The sequence below is a fragment of the Polistes dominula genome, unplaced genomic scaffold (assembly GCF_049000335.1).
Source record: "Polistes dominula isolate Pdom_NZ unplaced genomic scaffold, Pdom_raw_medaka contig_22, whole genome shotgun sequence".
Classification (NCBI taxonomy): domain Eukaryota; kingdom Metazoa; phylum Arthropoda; class Insecta; order Hymenoptera; family Vespidae; genus Polistes; species Polistes dominula.
In genome coordinates this window covers 955,001-974,661 of record NW_028300966.1, presented here as the reverse complement: position 1 = coordinate 974,661, position 19,661 = coordinate 955,001, and the positions used below count along the sequence as shown (strand labels likewise).

The 19,661-nt window shown below is 26.4% G+C and overlaps 1 protein-coding gene across 2 annotated transcripts in view; it reads right to left on the bottom strand.

Annotated features, from left to right (window-relative positions):
- Nucleotides 1-538: 538 nt before the first annotated feature.
- DNAlig3 (DNA ligase 3) overlaps nt 539-19,661 on the bottom strand; it is a 43,779-nt gene continuing 24,656 nt past the window's right edge. The window contains exons 1-19 of one of the 2 annotated variants that reach the window (XM_089173082.1): nt 8,597-8,624; nt 8,115-8,356; nt 7,407-7,486; nt 7,243-7,320; nt 6,950-7,139; nt 6,722-6,877; nt 6,514-6,645; nt 6,368-6,447; nt 6,211-6,298; nt 6,053-6,130; nt 5,870-5,993; nt 5,716-5,786; nt 5,480-5,626; nt 5,191-5,402; nt 4,663-5,101; nt 4,423-4,536; nt 4,189-4,280; nt 2,604-2,694; nt 539-1,982 (exon numbers count right to left, since the gene is read on the bottom strand). In XM_089173082.1, the coding sequence (XP_089029208.1) occupies nt 1,830-1,982; nt 2,604-2,694; nt 4,189-4,280; nt 4,423-4,536; nt 4,663-5,101; nt 5,191-5,402; nt 5,480-5,626; nt 5,716-5,786; nt 5,870-5,993; nt 6,053-6,130; nt 6,211-6,298; nt 6,368-6,447; nt 6,514-6,645; nt 6,722-6,877; nt 6,950-7,139; nt 7,243-7,320; nt 7,407-7,486; nt 8,115-8,356; nt 8,597-8,609 (2,580 nt within the window). In that variant the 5' untranslated portion in view covers nt 8,610-8,624 and the 3' untranslated portion in view covers nt 539-1,829. Of the gene's footprint in view, nt 1,983-2,603; nt 2,695-4,188; nt 4,281-4,422; nt 4,537-4,662; nt 5,102-5,190; nt 5,403-5,479; nt 5,627-5,715; nt 5,787-5,869; nt 5,994-6,052; nt 6,131-6,210; nt 6,299-6,367; nt 6,448-6,513; nt 6,646-6,721; nt 6,878-6,949; nt 7,140-7,242; nt 7,321-7,406; nt 7,487-8,114; nt 8,357-8,596; nt 8,625-19,661 lie in introns of those variants that run through there. The other variant, XM_015332847.2, reaches the window with a different exon arrangement.

Genomic DNA, 19,661 nt, shown 5'->3' with positions numbered 1-19,661 from the left:
CAGAAGTGGAATACAAAAATAAGAAGACAGAAGACAAAGATTATTGGCAAGATCGATTCTAGTGTTTGTAGTTTGTGTTGTGGTAGTAGTGTGGTGTTGGGTTTTGGATCTGAATATATGAATGTATGAATGTAATGAATCTATTTGTGTGTGTCTGTGTGAACAATTTTCATTGATTTTTTTTTTTTTTTATAAATCTTTCTTAATTGTTTCTATTCACAGGTAGAAATATTGTTAATAGCATCTGAAGAGGATTAGTTTTAGATAGAATTATATATTAAATGATAAGATAATAAAATAAATGATTGATTTATGATGTTATAATAAGATGAATAATGTAAAAAGAATATTTTAAATTATTTTAATCTTATAAAAGAATAAAATATAAATTTAATAATCATTAAAAAAAAATATTTTAATCCAACGAGAAATTAAAATATTTTTATCAGGTTTTAAATAATATTAGGAATATTTTTTATAACGTTACGAATTTTTATTATTATTAAAATAATAGTCAATGCACTTTAGTGCACATAAATGCGTGCGTTCATATTGTAATACTTTGCGTGTTACATTGTAAGTTTACATTTTTGCGTTTGTTTAGTAGGAACTTGCGTTTGCGTATTAGGAACTTGCGTTTGCGTATTAGGAACTTGCGTTTGTTTAATAGGAACTTGCGTTTTATATTATTTAAAGTTCCAACCGAATCTACGTCAAAGCTTAGACATGTTTGCGTTAATTTAGAATTGTAAATCGGGTAGGTAGGTCGATTTAAAACGATGTACATGATTTTTCATCTAACTTAAATAATAAGTTGGATAAAAAATTTGGTGACACGTTTTTCCGGTTGAATTTTAGAAATTTCTTTCTAACAAATGACTAATGAAATGTACTAGTTAGAAAGATAATTATAGAAGTAGAGTCTTAGCCCGTGGGTCTCCGAAAACAGCAACCTTCTCGCGGTGAGACCTGGGTCGATATTGCTTGCGATCTATTCCAAATCTAATTGTAAATTATGTAACGCAAGTACTATCGGGCGAATGGCTGTGTTAGATTCAATTTAAAATCATTTACATGTTTAAATTATTATTAACTTTTTAAGGTCCTTCTGACAAATGAATTTTATTACAAATAATCAAATGAATGTTAGATTTATCAAATAATTTGTTAACTTAGAGTACATTATATAATTTATGATAGAAATAATTGCTCAAGACTAAAAATAGAAATCTTTGAATTATTTTGGAAGCAGGCTTTCAAACGAAACACAAAATTTGCTATTCATTTATTTTTTTTTTTTTTTATTAATTTTTCATTCATTTATCGTTTTCTCGATAAACGACAATTTCGCAAAAAAAGTTTCATTAACTTTAGCTAATTCATTTCATCCTTTAAACCGTACAAGTGTATAGTTCCCTTCGGTGTGTCTTAATTAAAATTTCGCGATATAAAATTTTCCGTCGAGGACATTCAGTTTTACACATGGCTTCTAAATTGGATTTCAACTTTTATGGGATCACCCTTTAGCATTATTTTTATTTCAACTTAAATAAATAACAATAATTAATTATTTAAAAAATAATATACGCAAATTTCATAATAATATTCGCAGTAGTTACGATTGATTGATTAAAAATGTAAACATTATCATTTCATTCTATTTCTACTCTTTTTTTTTTTCTTTGCTATTACGAATAAAAAACAATTTACTTTCAATAATAAAATATCTATAAAAGGGTAGAAATATTTGATTGATCGGTAAAAAAAAGGGGAAAAATAATAATAATAATAATAAAAAAAAAAGATATTTTCCGATTGAAGCTCGTTCATCATCGATGGGAACAGGTGCAAGAACAATTACAATAATCCGCAACTAGTGTTACAGCGTAAGAATAAATATCCTTCATTTCCGATGACGCAGCTGATTCTTCCAACCAGGACGAATTTACGTGTCTTGCACTTTTTGGAACGTCTTGAAAATCCTATAACAATATTTAATTACATATACCATATAATACAATGCATAATTGATTAAAAAAATAAAAAAAACATGTTTAGCAATCGTTGATTTTTCGGAAATTATTCATATTTGTAAAGAGAAAATCAATAAATATCGAATATATGTTTTCTAATTCATGACTTCCTACGGGCTATGGGATTTATTTGGTAATTGCTACGACATCGTGTAAAGGTTAATTGGCATAAACCATGGATGATTAAATCCAGTAGACATCTTGTAGGCTAGGCAAACTATTAAACGATGAAACACCTCGCGGTAATGGCTTCGGAATTAACTCTCTACGATTAATCTCGTTAGTGTCGTATCCCATATACGAGGGAATCGATTAAATTTGCCGCACTTTTCGTAATCATCCAATCGTAAGATAGTAACAAATTCGCGCCAAAATTCAAATGTGATAAAAAAAAGACATTTAAAAAAAAATAAATATAAAAATGTAAAACATATTAAATAACTGAATCAATAAATGTTAATGTGATAGAAAAAAGATGTCTGAAATAATAAATGATGTGAACATATGAAAATTGTTGTTTACATTAATGAATATTAATAAAAAAAAAAAAAAAATATTAATTTCACAAACCCTTAGAAGTGTCGATGAAATTTCTTTACGATCGTGAATCACATGAGTAGATTTGCATCGATCCGAGTCTTTCAAAATAATTGCTCCAAGTCTGATCATTTTGTAATTTTTACTAAGGAAAATATACCTCATTTAAATGTTTATATTAATAATAATTTTTAAAAAAATCTTCAAATATTTTTACCAACAATTTCTAAATCTGTTATATCCTTGAATTGTTCTTTCTTTCTTTCCTTTTTTTTTTTTCTTTAGAATAATTAACGATATTTAAAACTACTCATAAACGAACACACAAAGCTTGGCATAAAAAAAACTTTTGTCATTCTAAATGAAAATAAGAAAAAGAAAGAGAAAGAGAGAGAGAGAGAATAATTCTACAATATATCACTTAAGTATAGTAATTCATCAAATATGTTCTGTTTTCTGCGCTATGGTCAACGAGATGATATTACTTACAATTAGACGAAACATGTAATTTATCATTCCAAATGAAAATAAGAGGAGACGAGAAAGAGAGAGAAAGAGAGAGTACTAGAGAACTAGAGAACCATAAAATTACATTAATTATACACACTTACATGTATATATACTAAATCATCAAACAAATTTCTATCTTATGTATACTTGACCAGATCAAATTACTTTCATCACAAATATACCATTAAGTTAATAAAGTTTAACTGAATGGTGTTCAATATCTAATTGTTATTTGATTTTTATTATTAAAAATAAGTAAAATGCACAAGAAAATAAAAATAACGATTAAAATAAGAATATTTCTATATATTCGTTTAATTCTTATATTAAAAGGATACATTTAATTGAATTTTTTGTTAATTTTCAAAATGATTATCATACACCGAGAATGTTGGATTATTTTACAGTTACCTAGCTTAATAAATTTAAATAAAAATTTGAAATGATGCATATAGGTATGCTCGTCGCATATTTAATTATCTTCATTTGAAAATAATTAAAATTTATATGCACACCCACACACGTGGGAAGGGTATATGTACTGTCAAAAAGTTTCGATCATATTACGTTTTTCAACGTATTCCATATTTTTTATTTTCTCTCTCTCTCTCTCTCTCTCTCTCTCTCTCTCTCTCTCTTTAACTTTATCCTTTTCTATTTTTTATATTTATTTATTTATTTTTTTTTATTATTTAGTTTGAAAAAAACTCTCTTAATAACGATAGCTCGGGAATACTTGAACGCATTGCTTTTAACTGTATATACATATTGCATATGTAGTATCGATCATGTCATTCGTAAATCACGATACTGTCACATGCATAAATATTCTAAGTGGACTTCTGCTATTCAGCAAATATAAAAAGAAAAAAAGAAAAGGATTATAATACAGGACGTGTCAAAAGTTCTCACAGGTGATATTAAAAATCAATTATTCATTTTTAAAATTCTCTCTTTGAGATAATTGTTTAAAACTGTAAAAACGCGTAGTAAAAATTTTTCTAAAGTAAGCAAAATATGATAAAAAGAAAAAAATTAACATATTATAATTGATTTTTAATATAATAAAAAAATGTTGAAATAATATTGAAATATAGAAAAAGGATACGTTTTCAATTCTCGCCAAAGACGTTTTCGTCTTTTCTTTTTTATATCTTGCGCCAAGGTGACACGAACTTCCCCAAAAATACCTTTTGATTTCTGTAATTAAATATGATTTAAAATTCAATGTTACAAAATAAATAGCACAGCTTTTTTTTTTTTTTTTTGAATAAAATAGAAAAGTGAATGGTCAATGTTAGCGATAACAATAAAAGTGCATTTTGTGAGTATGTTATCTTACAAGTACATCCTCCATATTGTCAGATAAGGGTTGAGCGTCAAGTGGTAATCCCTTTTCCGGCTTTCGATCCTTGATCCAATTTAAAGGGCTTCCTCTTTCGTTGTATTCGATGTACTAATGTTAGAGAAAGAAAAAAAAAGAAAAGAAAACATTTGTTTACGTTTCAATAGAATTTATTAAATGTAAAAATATATTTAGAGAGAGAATAATTATTAACAAATAAACAGAAATTACACGTACATCATTTCCAACGAAAGAATAATATTTAGCAGATGAATCATCTTGAAAATCAAGTTCAGTCTCTACTATGGATTTTTCATTGTGTAAATTTACATCTGGACAAACTTCTTTTTTTATTTTAATATCAGGATCGAAAAGATCTGATTCCTTTTTTACCTTAACATTCTTTTCGTACTTTTCAATATTTTTCTTCATATTTGTCTTTCCTGTACTAGTAGTACTCGATTCGCTAATATGAAATTCTTTTTTAACACGAATTCTAGATTTTACATTTGTAACTTCTTCTTGGATATTTTCGTTATCATTGTCAAAACTTGTATTTTCAATTTTTATTTTTTTCGGAGAAATATCTTTTTTAACAGTAACTTTGTTAGAGATCGTAGTTTGATTGTTTTGAGTAGAACTAGTCGAAGCAACAACATCGGTATTTTTCTTCTCGCTTAAATCAAATAATAAAAAAAATATATTGTTCATAACACATGTTTCATTTTAAAAGCATAAGGTTCATTCTTTCGTGTTAATTCTCACCTGTTATTATTGGTACCCAAAAGAATACTAAAGTCCAATGATTCCGAACTTCTTTTAAACAAATCACGAAGTTCATTTAAATTTGTAGCAGTAGACCAATCCTTGTCATCGCGAATTCGCGTTACTCGTGGAAATCTAATACTAATTCCGTCTGCCGTATGTACACCTTGATTTGTAAATTCTGCTCCAGTGATTTCCCATACTGGTTGTTTCTAAAATCAAATATATAAAGAAATAAAGAATAAACATATATTTAAATAAAATGATTGATATAACGTGTTCTAATCACCTTTGGATCTTTTGCAACGAAGTCTGGAATCATTGGTTTGTTAGCTCGTAACCATTTTGGAACCTTGCTAGGATCTTTACCTATTTTAACCATATCAAGTTGTTTTTGAAGAGTTTCTAACATTGCATCATCATGACCAGAATGTACCTAATTAATTAATAATCTTTTATTATTTATCATGTCTATTATACAATTTTATTTTGTAGCATTGAAATTTGATCTTTTAATTTGCTCACTTTTGTTACTGTTAACCATTTATCATTATCAGTGTCATAACAACCCATAAGAAATATAGACATCATTCCTCCTAAAAAAAAAAAAAATATTTTTTAAATATTATTTTAAATTTAAAAAAAAAAACTGTAATATCGACATTGATAATGTAGAAACCTTTTTGACCGGTACCATACCAAGCACCGAGAACAACGAGATCTGCACTGTCGGCCATTGCACCACCGAATAAATAATCCTTCTTTACCTTCAACCAATGTCTTTTACCAGGTTCATATTTACTCTACAATTGTTTATTTAAAATAATTATTAAGAAATTAATTTGTGTACAAACATACGTACTTTAATATCTTTCAAAACTAATCCTTCGAGTCCCAATCTCAAAACTTTAGCAATCATCTCTGCCAAATCTTTAGGATCCTAAAATCACGATAAAATAATTACATAAAAATGATGATCTTTATCCAAAGATATACAAATTTCAAACAAAATTTATTTACATGAACTTCTTGAGCTTCGGACAACATTATTCTGTTAGGTATCTCTGTCATGCTCCTCTTCAAAATCTGTCTTCTTTCTATCATAGATCTAAAAATCAATGTAACGTTATCAACAATTTCACAGAATATTTTACAGAATTATTTTATTTCTACTTACTTGTCAATAAGTATTTCCCCGTTATAATAAATACAATCAAATACAAAAAGACAGACATTTGCGTCCTTAAATTCTGATTTCTGCAACATCATGAGTAGAAATAAGTAACTAAATGGCAATGACAATAATTATATAATTACATTTACCTTATGTACACCTAAACTTCCAAATGGTAATGGTTTTCCAGTTTCATTATCAATCAGAAGAATTTCAGAATCGAGGATTAAATCATCACCATTTGGAAACGCTTTAGGAATGTAATCTTTAAAGTGTCTTATCTGAAATTTCATTATTTATTATTTTACAATTATCTTCAATAATTTTCATTGATAAATCATAAAAGAATGAATTAACCTTATGCGCCATCACCGGTTTAAGTGATCGACTAAAGTATTGAAATTCAGAACCCCTTTTATGTACTTGAACACGTTCCCCATCATATTTAATTTCAGATAACATCCCATTAGAACACTTTTTCATTGCCATTTCAATAGATTTGCATGCTTCTGCCTATAAATAAAATTGTTATGCTAGTAGTTATCGGTGTAACGAAAAAAAATATATCTAACAATTTATACTTACCAACATTGGTAAAACAGGAGTCATTAATGACAGAGATACCTTGCTACCACCTGGTGAAGTTAATGTTGTAGTTCCCTTCTTAGAAATTGGTGAGGGTAAAGAAGTACTTGGTACAAATCGTTCCACGACTGTTTCCAAGTTCATTGATACTTGAAATGCTTTATATGCATCCTCGTGAACTGCACCAAGACTATTTTATTATAAATAATAAATATAGAATAATTTTTTTTTTTTTTATATAAATTGTATCTTGCATAATCATAGAAAGAATTAGGACAAACAAATTAACTTACATATGTTTAGGACCAGCATTTATTCGAAGATCGTGTTTTATAAGTCGTATGATCATTTTCAAATCATTTCCTGTACACCTAAAAGTAATATAATACAAATTATTAAAAATGTTTATTTAAAATAGACGAAACTTTTGTTTGTTTTTAAATAATACATCACTTACCTACCAATAATGGACTTAAAATGATTGATTTGTTCATCCTCTTTCGTTAAATGTGACAATTGTTCGAGAAATTCGTCAACCTATAATAATTTATGGTTTCATTGAAAAATAAGAATAAATATAATAATTTGTAATAATCCATTGTATTCATTTTTTAAAGAGACAAATTTTATCGTATAGAAGAAAGAAAAAATGTATATTAGATTTGACGAGAGTGGATTTGAAATAGAACGAGAAAATATACATTTTTTTTTGAGGGGTTGGCTTAAAGAAGGGTCGATTTGTTCGTCCAGAAAAGAAGAAAAGAAAAAAAAGAAACCGAGAAAAGTCTCGTATTTTTTGTTTTCCTTTTGATTGAATTCAAAGAAGGGTCTGGACGACCAAAATCCTACCTTGACCACGACACATATTGTTTTGAGAATTGTTTTATTCAAAATAGAGATTTTGTATGAATAATAAAAAAAGAATTCATTTAATCGACTATAATGTTAGATTTTCTGATCCCTAAGGGACAAGATATAAACTATCCTATCTTTCAAGTTGGATAAAACTGCACACAATGTGTAAAATTTGATTAAAATTGATTCAGTAGTTTAGGAGTCCATTGCGGACAAACAACGTAAAACGTAATTTATATATATATATATATATATATATATATATATATATATATATATATATATATATATATTAAAATATTCATTTTACCTCTTGTATTGTGAGTAAACTTTTGTTCGAAGGAGTGACAGCGGTACTACTGTCAAAAAATATACGAATAGTTTCAGCAATATCACCATTCTCGAGATCTTCTAACATTGATTCTTCGTCTTGACATAATATACGTGCGAACAATTTGATCAATTGTTTACTTTGTAAATTGTAAACTCTTTTATTTCCTGCTTGAGGTAATAATAATTTACACCAAAGTACGATGTCACTCTTGAATCCATCTGAAAAGTACAATATAATTTGTATATAACATTAACAAAATACAAAATAAGATCATTCCAATGACAAACAAACATTGAAATAATAAAAAGAATAATAGTTAAAAAAAAAACAAAAAACACGTAAACAGTGTGTCGAGACATACGAGGGGAAAAAAAGATTTTCTGTTTTGCAGGAAACTGTTTGTTGAGAAAAAAAAAAAAAAGATATAAAAAAAAAAAAAAATGTGAAAGAGAGAGTACATTTTAAGTGCATCAAAGAGAGATAGAAAGATAGAAACTACGCAAGGAGGTCTCAATCGTTCTTGGAACGGATCACTGTACTAAGAAATTAAAAAAAAAAAAAAAGAAGAAGGAAAGAAAAAGAGAGAAAGCTTTATATGTATGCGTGTGTATGTATATATGGTTAGTAACTTGAAAAGGCGACCAAGAGTCTACGAGAGTCAGGGAGAAATCAATTCAATGGGCGTGGAAGGAATTGATGCATCGCGAGTGTAACATCATCGGGACAGACTATCCAATTGAAATATCTCATAGGCCTCTTCTCTTTTGAATTACATGTATTATACTCGAGTATATCGCATCCGTAACTTTCCGTTTAACTAATGGTTACACATTCCTAAGAATAATTATCTATCTCTATCTCTGTCTATTATTATTATTATTATTATTATTTTGCCTTATTTTCACGTTTTTTAATATTTTTCTTTTCTTTTTTCTATCCCATTTATCCTTCTTCTTATCTCATCCGCCATCTTGTATATAAAATTCATCTACAATTGTCATCTATATTTAAACTATCTTTTTCTCGTATTATTCGTCATCTCAAGTTTTCAATATTATTATTTCCTATTTTCGTTCTTATCATTTTTATTCTTTTAATTATTCTCCATGTTGTATTTCAATTCATCTTTATCTATATATCATCATCTTCTTCTGCTTCTTCTTTAACTTCCCATACTCCGTCCATGTTTTTTTTCTTTCTTTCTTTCTCTCTGTCTGTCTCTCTGTTACTCTTATGTTAAAGGATTCGTCGAATTACAAAAGATAAGAAGAAATCGTTCGCCGATTGAGAAAGCGGTATGCGTATATTACGACGATGATTCAAGAATGCCGTCATTTTATTTCGTCTAATTAGAGAAGAAATAACGTAATAACTAACTCTCCTCGACAATGCGATAATAAACTTACGCCACGTGCTTTCCTTTACGTATTTACTTTCACACAACATTTCTTATATATATATACATATTATATTTTATGTTACTAACAGTTACTAAGAGACAAACGTTTAACGTTTCTTCATTTTCCGATCTATTTTAAAATATGAACTTACTAATTCGATTTTATTTCTCTTTTTTTTCTTCTATTTTTTATATTTTTTTTTTTTTTTTTCTAAGTTCTTAGATAACGTTTGTGGTGTTGCTTCGAAGATAGCTGACGTCTAATGATTGAAGTTTCAAAGTTTTCTAAACGCGACAAAATTAAATTCTATACTTCAATAATTTATATTTGTAATATTTTTATAATTCGACATTATTAATCCATTAGCTGACAAATTATTTTTTGTTTCAAAAATAGGTATTTATATTTTTTTTTAAAAAGTCTTCAATGGGAATTGTGGCTGGTTGCACGAAAAAAAAAAAAAAAAACTATTAAGAGACTATTACTTAATTTTCTTAGTATTATTCTATACATACAACATAGCTATTATTATGCCATTTTTCCATACAGTTCACATAAAACCGTGTGGTGTACGTAAAATTCCAAAAATCCTTAAATGGTGATCGTAGCAGCTAATGGGTTAATATATTAGGTTGTCCCAAAAGTTTCTTCCTTTGTTTGATAATAAGTTGAACAATATTGTATGCGTAATATAATTTTTTTTTATTTGTATTTTACGATATTTTACTAAAAATAATATTCTACTTTATTTTACATTTTACTATACTTTAAATTATTCAACATAAAAAATATGGTACCTGTAGAATTACTAAAAAGGAAGAAACTTTTGGGACAACCTAATATTTATTAATTCACATAAAGTATTGAATAATAATAAAAGATGATTTTATTTGAAAACTGCATTATTATCGGTGCATAAAGAAAACGAGATTTTTTATAAACAAATCATTCCTAAATTAATTATTACAAATAATTTAAATTAATTGCTTACATTGAAATAAATTAGAAATTTTCAAATGTATTATTTATTGTCAAAAAAAAAAAAAAAAACAAAAAACAACAACAACAACAAACCATAGAACGATGATTATTGGGAACGCATTAGATTACACTTTTTCGTTCTAATCTTTTTTTTTTTTTTTTTTTTTATATATTCTTTTCTATTCAATTTTTATTCTAATTCTTTTTTTTTTTTTTTTTTTGTCAACGAACAAATCGAATAGATTTCATTAGAACGGAGAATTTGCAATGGAAAGTCACCGGGATTTGGCACAGATATCTATTTTCTCATGGATGATCTCTTCTTCTTTCATGCGAGGCCAAGAACCTCCACAAACACACATACAAACATCTTTTAAGATTGTCGTTTTCATCATCATCATCATCATCATCAGCATCAGTATTATCATCGTCATCGTCATCATCATCATCATCATTTTTGTCTTTTTGTCATCATTTAAATAAAGAGAGTGGAGGACAACAATCTGTTCGATTGCAGATTTCCCCAGGTCATTCGGACGAAAAAATCTAGCCCCTAACTGTAAAAACAACGATTGGTTTTCCATCCTATCTCTCTCTCTCTCTCTCACTAACTAACTAACTCACTCACACACTCATACATTTATATATTAACTTTTTCTTTTTGTCGTTTGCTTCAGTCTTTTGAATGAAAGTAATATATAAGAATAATAATAATAAAAGTGACAATCCGAGTGAACTTTAATCGTTACGTTTCATTATTATTTAACACACAATTCATGTCAAACTAAACTAATCAATGTAATAAGTTAGTCATAGAAATAATTATCTTCATACTGTGAATACATTGTCACAAGAAGCGACATGACAAGCAGAAGAGTATATTCAAGTGAAATTTGTCAAATCTAATAACACCTGACTTTAACATACGTTTATTTCATTATATATTATTCTTTACTTTAAATTGTAGATGTGAACAATTGCTTCTTTTTTTTTTTGTCTTCTCGATAAAAAAATGATCTATAACGTAACAAAAAAAAAAATAAAAAAAAATAAAAAAGAAGCTTTTTATTCGTACATTAATATATTTGATTATATCATCATATTAAAGTTTACGATATGTATAAAAATATTGGTCTTTTTCAAGATGTCAAACTATTGCCAATGATGATTGGATTGCATCATGTAAATCGATACAATTGTTAAATTTATTCGATTGACATTATGATTGTATCAAGTACTATTTGTAATATGTGTAGAATTATTCCAAGGTCGTTCAAATTTACGTTAGATTAATAATCGTCTTCTCGTAACTCTTCGATTTCATTCGATACGATAGATACGATTGATCTATTTTTTATTTTTTTTTTATTTAACAAATATAAACAAGAGAAAGTAAGATGACAGAAGGAAGGGAATGATAAAAATAAAATAAAATAAAATAATGTAAAGGATAAACATAACATATTTTAAGTATGATCGAAGTAACTGGTTGGATAGATCATTTCGTATCTTCAAAGTGAATTGAAGCGTGATAATTGGATGGCGACGTATCGTCTGGTTTAACTTAATTGTCAATACGTTCTGAATAACTTGCATATATCATTATTATTATCATCATTATTATTATTATTATTATTATTATTATTATTCCGTAATATAATTTTCTACGTTCTTACATTATTATAATACAATATAATAAATGAAAGATTTGGAAATCTTTCAGCGAAAGTTTTGTAAAATATTTCCAAAAAAAAAAAATCTTTTTTTCGAAACCTTGCAGATCATCATTCTAAAAGATTTTGAAAAAGATTCATAAAAGATTGAACATAAATATTTTCCAAACATTTTAAAAATATTTAACTGATAGAGTTAATCTTTTGCAAGTGTCTGAACGTGGACATTATTTTCATCTTGCAAAGAAGATTTTGTAGAAATTTTGTTGAAAAGTTTAAAAAAAATGTCATTCTTCTTCGTTTTACATAAAATGTATAACAATACCATTTTTACTCTACGTTCGACGTGTATACACGTCGTTGCTTGTATTTTAATTCCACACCCACAATGGTGGTGATCTTTTGAAACTAAATTCCACAGTCAACTGTTAAATACTTTCTTACATTCTACAAAGTAAATGTAATAAACACGGATGTAAAATGAAAATATTCGAAATAATGGTGAGTTCAAATGTCACAGTGATTTTGTTTTTTTTAAAAACGATACCACCACCACCACCTTTTCATTCTTTTATTTATCGACAAGATAATTTGTTCTTTACCTAAAATCAAATGCAATTAGTCCCAAAGGGATTAAAACATTGCACTTGCAATTGTTAAACGTTACACTTGCATTCTCAAATGTTGGTAAAAAATAAAAAAAGACAAATAGTTTTGGCGATTGATTGATATAAAAGAAAACGAAGAGGAAGAAGAAGAAGAAGAAGAAGAGGAGAATGAAAGAACAATGAAGCAAATAAAAAATAAAAAAATAAAATAAAAAAAAGAGAGAAAGAGAGAGAGAGAGAGAGGGAGAAAGTAACAAAGGTGAAAGATGAGTTTGATACTTGTAAATAAAACCCTTTTTTCAAATGATACTATAATACTCCACTTTCTTCATCGTCTTTTAATCTACATGAATACATGTGTGTCTCAATTTCTACCAATCGTGTGTTTAACGAAAAAAAAAATAAATTAAAAAAAAAAAACAGGGAAAATAATATAAAAAAAAAAAAAAAAATAGAAATAGAAATAGAGAAAGGAAAGAACAAAGGGAATGGCTCTTTTATTGGATAGACATTCGAAGATCAAAAGACCAATTCGCATCTCATTTAATGAACGACGATAGGGTGGTATCCTATTCAAAGGGTAAGAAAAAAACAGAAATAGAAGATGAAGATGAAGATGAAGAAGAAAAAGAGAGAAAGAAAGAAAGAGAGAGAGAGTGTGTGTGTGTGTGTGTGTGTGTGTGTGTGTGTGTGTGTAGAGTATCGTGAAAAACATTTGGAGTATTATCGATCGACCAGAGGAGTATTTTACACATTTAAAATGATACGTGTTATATTATAACCCGGTTGTGTTGTTGATTGTTTAAATTAAATTAAATTAAAAATAAATTACGAACACAAAAGATATAAAAGTTAATAAAATTAATAAATGAGACTAATGGTTTGGTATGTCTCTTCGTAAAATGAAAAAATAAAAAAAGAAAACAGACGTACGATAGAAGAGGACCTTTTGTCGATTAATAAAAATATATATATATATTTAATAATTATCGATTGATGTTTTGTAAAATATCATTTGTTCATTTTTATAAAGTTGTTTTGAACGTTTTTAACAACTCGCCCAAAGTTCAAACACACAATTTATACTTTTTTTTATTTCATTTTTTTTTTTCCTTTTATTTGTTGGGTGTAAATCGTTGCTTAAAATAATTTTGTATAAAATCCAAAAGAAATAAAGAACAACAAAAAGAAGAAGAAGAAAAAGAAAAAGAAGAAGAAATTGTAAAATTAAATATGTTTTCAATTAGTCGTTATCACTGACGAATATGATAAAAAAAAAAAAAAATAAAAAAAAGAAAAGAAATAAAACGAATTCGTTCGTTTTTACGTGACACCAACGAGACATTAATTTTTTAATTATGCCCCTACTAAGAAATTTTTCAAAACGTGGATGATAAGATTACACATTTTTTTTTTCTTTTTTTTTTTTCTTATACACACGTAAAAATATTTAACGTTACCACCGTAGTCGTCATAATAATACCTCTTTTTTTTTGTTTGTAAAAACGTTTAAATAATTATTTCAGAAATAAATGAAAATTAAATATACATATATATGTATATATATATTCATACTTTTTTTCGAAATTATATCGAATAATTTAATTTTACAAATTTGTACGTTAAGTAATTAATTAATTAATTGCGTAAGAAGAGAGGCATCTCGTTATCATCGTCATGCTTGACCATTTCTAATTTATCTTTGTCCGAAGAAGAAGAAGAAGAAGAAGAAGAAGAAGAAAAAAAATATTTAAAAAAAAAATAAAATAAAAAAAAATAAAAGATTATTTTTCTTATTTCTACTGTAACATGAATTACGTTCAATTTGAAATACATCTATCGTGAAATACATTACGCGTTATAAAAAGAAATGGTTGTTGGGAACCGAATAAAAAAATAAAAAAATAAAAAAGAAAAAATAATAATAATAATAATAATAAAAAGAAGAAGAAGAAGAAGAAAAAATCGCAGAAAAGGCAACGGAGCGTAAATGTTGATAAATAAAACGTTTTATTATCAGAATCTAATCGCATTGAGAGTGTGACGAAATCCTAGAGCGGAAGATTGCTCTTTTCTCGTTCATGCCACCATATTATAATGATCGTTTGAGAATCCACCTACACACATGTATATTCACATACATACATATAAATATACATATATATGTATGTATGTATGTATATATGAGATCATTCGAGATTGAAACGTAACGTTGACGTCTTCTTCTTCATCATCTTATTAAATTCAATACTTCGATACAATTATATCAAATATATTATTATTAAAATTATCGTAAAAAAAAAAAAAAGAAGAAAAATAAATGACACTTAAATCACTTAAATGTTATAATATTATTTATTAATATCATTGAAATAATAAGAAATTAACATTTAACCGAAAAAGAACCTTACAAAAAAAAAGAAGAAAAGATTAAATTATTAATTAAATTTAAGATACACAAGAGAGAGAGAGAGAGAGAGAGAGAGTAAGAGAGAGAAAAATAAATTGAAGGAAGTAAGATGATTCTTATCTACTTTATATTTTTTTTTTTTTATAATAATTTATCTTTATCGATTACACTCGACACGTATGAATGATCAGCGATTTTCGACGAATTTTGATTTCATAAACGAAATATAGAGAGAAGCAAAAAAAAAATACACCGCAGATTTATTTTATTAGAAGAAGAAGAAGATGAAGATGAGAAGAATAAAAAAAAAGAAAAAAGAAAAAAAAATAAATTCATACAAAATAAAGAGCGAGTGCGAGAAAATATCGGACACGATATCGGGTCAAGGATATCAGTGCGAGAGAGAGAGAGGAGAGTCTTATTTAAAGTCATTGATCGATAAAGTTTTCAATGTGTTCTGTGATAATCGTGCGAACAACGCGCGTTGTTTTTTTTTTTTTTTTTTTCTATCATTTTGGAAATTTTAATATTTTCTTCTTTCTCTTCTTACTCGGCTCACTCTTTTTTCGCTTTTTCTTCTTCTTTTTCTATAGTTTTTTTTTTTTATTAATATATTCATAGTACTTATGTACGAAGAGTATACTCGTGCGTATACAATTTGTGTATAATATAAATTGTTGATAATTTTCTATTTATTTTTCTACTTAATATAGTTCATAAGAAAAAAAAGAAAAAATAATAATAATAATTAAAAATAATGAAAGATAAGGAAACCTCGCTTGTGAATTAGCTCAAATCAAATCCTTTTGTTTTTATTTTGTAAAATTCTTCCAACCCCCCTTTTCCCATCCAAACCACCACCATTCATCTAATTTTTTTTTACTTTTTTTTTACAGTCAAACGTACGTTCTTTTATTCTTTAATATTCTTTCTACATGTTTAAATGAATTTACAAGTAGTATAAGTTAGTATATGAAAATGATATGAACGAAAACGAAAATGTGTGTGTGTGGGGGGAAGAAAGAACGCGAGCAACCGAGAACGAAAGTTCGTACCAATGATAAGATATACGTCTCACTCTCTTTTTTTTTTTTTGTTTTTTTTTTTTTGTTGAAGACTTCCGATAAAAAGATTCAATTAACGAGACCGCAATTAAAGATCTCTCGTTTGGAAAGGAACGAATATTCACTGACGCGATCGCAAACGTATCGAAAAGTCGAAAATAGTGTTGTTCGATGGTGACTTCATTTCTTCTTTAAGATATCTCGCTTTCGTAAAAAGCGATTAAAAAGAAACGAAAGAAAAAAGAAAGAAAGAAAGAAAAAGAAAGAAAGAAAAAGAAAGATATTTCTCTCTCTGTCTCTCTCTCTCTCTCTCTCTCTTTATTTAAATTATTTTAATTCATTCGTACAAATTTCACGTACGCAAAAATGTTCAAACAAACACTCACTTGTTACACTTCCTAAAAAACGAAGAAATTAATTAATAGAAAAAAAAAAAGAAATATCTATTCTATTATTCAATTAATAGAATAATTGTGAATCTTTCTCTTTCCTTCTTTCTTTTTTTTTTTTTTTTCTTATCAACGACAAACTATAAATGCACAACGTACGTGTGTGTGTTTATTATGAAGATGTGATGAATTGTAAAGTGAAACAAAATTATTACAGTGATTATAATGTGTTAATATAATGAACGATAAATCCTATTATAATGATGAATGATAATTAGAAAATTGTTGTATGTAATATTTCATAAGTTACATTGAATAATTTTGAATTAGAAATTTGTTGTCCAAAATGTCAACTCGAATTTTGAAACAATTTCCTTTTTTTTTTTTTTTTGTTAATTTTTTTATTATACGAATCCGTATATCTATCAATAATTTCCGGAAAGATTTTTCTTCGTAGAAGAAGAAGAAGAAGAAGAAGAAAAAAAAAGAAAGATTTACGAGTTTTAGAGTTTTACTACGGGTCAATGAAAAAAATAAAGTGTGTACAAGTGTATGTGTGTGTGTGTGTGTGTTTATATGTGCATGAGAAGAGAGTCCACCCACGCGAGACTACTTGACTCCATAAATTTAACATATTTTCTTAATTTACAAAAACATTTGTTAATTTGTCAAAATTAACAAAATTCGGGGTAGGATAATATTTTTGGAATATTTTCATTTTTTTTTTGTTCGACAAATAAATTCCTTTTTTTTTTTTTGTTTAATTAATGTTTAATTAATATTACAAAGGAATTTCTTTGTTTGTTTAATGTTTCACTAATATTACACAGTAGTAGTAGTAGTAGTAGTAGTAGTAGTAGTAGTATTACGAATAATAAAGCATACATTAGAAAAGTTGTAGTAGTTTATGTTTTGTAATAAAAATTTAATGATAGCGCGTCCTTGAAAAAAGATGCGCAGTTGTAACCGAAAATATCGGAAATTGAACAATTTATCAAAATATTACACGTTTCTTTGTATATAACATATATTAGTTGAAGAAATTGTGTTGTGTTGTGATAAATATGTTAGTAGTAGTCTCTCGTGTAAGTCAGGCATATTAACCGATACATTTACAGTTATTTTTCATCATAATCATCATCATCGTCATCGTCATCGTCATCATCATCAATATCATAAGAAAAATAAATTAATTCTTACGAAACATAATAAACATTCAATATTTTATAATAATAATAATAAATAATACGTAATAATATATTTAAAATAAAAAAAAAAAAACACATTGTAAATTTATCTTTCAAATATTTTCTCAAACGATTTGGGAATATGTAAAAGTTTGATTATGCAAATGAAGTTTGAGAATATTTTGATGAAAAGAAAAAAAAAAAGAAAAAATATGTTATCCTTATTAAGGTATGCGTATTTTTATATCAACATGTTGTTGTCTTTGTAATCCTAGGATTGGAAGGATCAACATAGACCGGTTAAAATCGAGATTTATCGTTCGAACTTTAACTTTTAACAGATCCTTGACATTAATCATCCTATCAAAACACGCCTTAAGAATTTCTTCTTTTTCCTACGATTATATTATTTATTAAAGTGATAAGTTCTTTAGAATCAAGGTGATTTGAAAATCGTGGAAACGGAAGAAACCGTGAAACCGATGAAACAAAATATAATTAATTAATTAATTAATTAATTAAATAATAAAATTCTATATCGATAATAATTTTAATTATTGCAATGAATAAATTAAATTTATTCATTGATTATTCGTTTAAAATGATAACTTATTTAATTACGAGATAATTAATTTTAATAATAATAATAATAATTAATTATAAACATCACATCACATAAGAATCGATTTATAAATTGCAAATAATTCATTTGACACATATCAAACGAGATAGAGAACAACAAAAATCCCCGAAAAAAAGATCTAATTTTCATCTGGCTGACCATATAAGCCTGAAATCCCCTTATTTTCACTTCAAACATTTTTTTTCTAATATATATATATATATATATATATGTTCATATAGACAAATAATTATTATTAATAAAAATCAAATAAATTTCTGTGTATAGAAATAACCCTTGTAAAAGTACCTTGTTTCCTGTATAAAATTACGAGAGAAAAAAAATTAAATAAAATTAAAAAAAAAAAAAAAAGTCAAATGAAAGATTTCAAACGAATCGAATTTTTTTTTCCTCCCTTTTTTTTTCTTTTTTTTTTTTTTTTTTTTTTTTTACAAAACACCCATGAGTATTACACCTAATATACATAGGATTACATATATACATATATATATATATATATATATATATATATATATATATATATATATATAAAAAGGTTACGCATGTATAACATAAGGCGTAGATCCGCCTCTCATTTATATTTTCAGAGAAGACGACGATTTATCGTCCCGAAAATATTATTTATCACGCCTACGCCATCTTCTTCTTCTTCTTCTTCTTCTTCTTCTTCTTCTTTTCCACATCTTTTCTATAAAGATCTTTGTATATGTATCACAAACTATAACTTTTTAGTTATTATTAAATATTATTATTCTTATGTATTATATTATAATAAAAATAAATGTTAAAAATTTGATAAATGAGAATTACCAAAAATAAAGATAATAATAATTATCAACGTTAACAGGTGAAAAAAAATAAAATAAAAAAGTAAAAAAAAAAGTAAAAAAAAAAATAAAAAAAGCCTTTTATTTCTTGCTATGATCTTAATACAAATTTCAATATCGATAACAATTTGTATGGAAAATTATTCGCAATTTTAAGTTTATTTGATTAATTTTAGTGCATTTAAAAAAAGAAAAAAAACAATAAAAATAATACGCTTATACCTTGATTATTTAAATGTTTAGTAAATACTTATAAGTAGTAGTATAATTAATTCTATTTTCATTTTAAGAAGTTATATAATTAAAAATATTCATATGATTCATAATGCACAATTGTGATA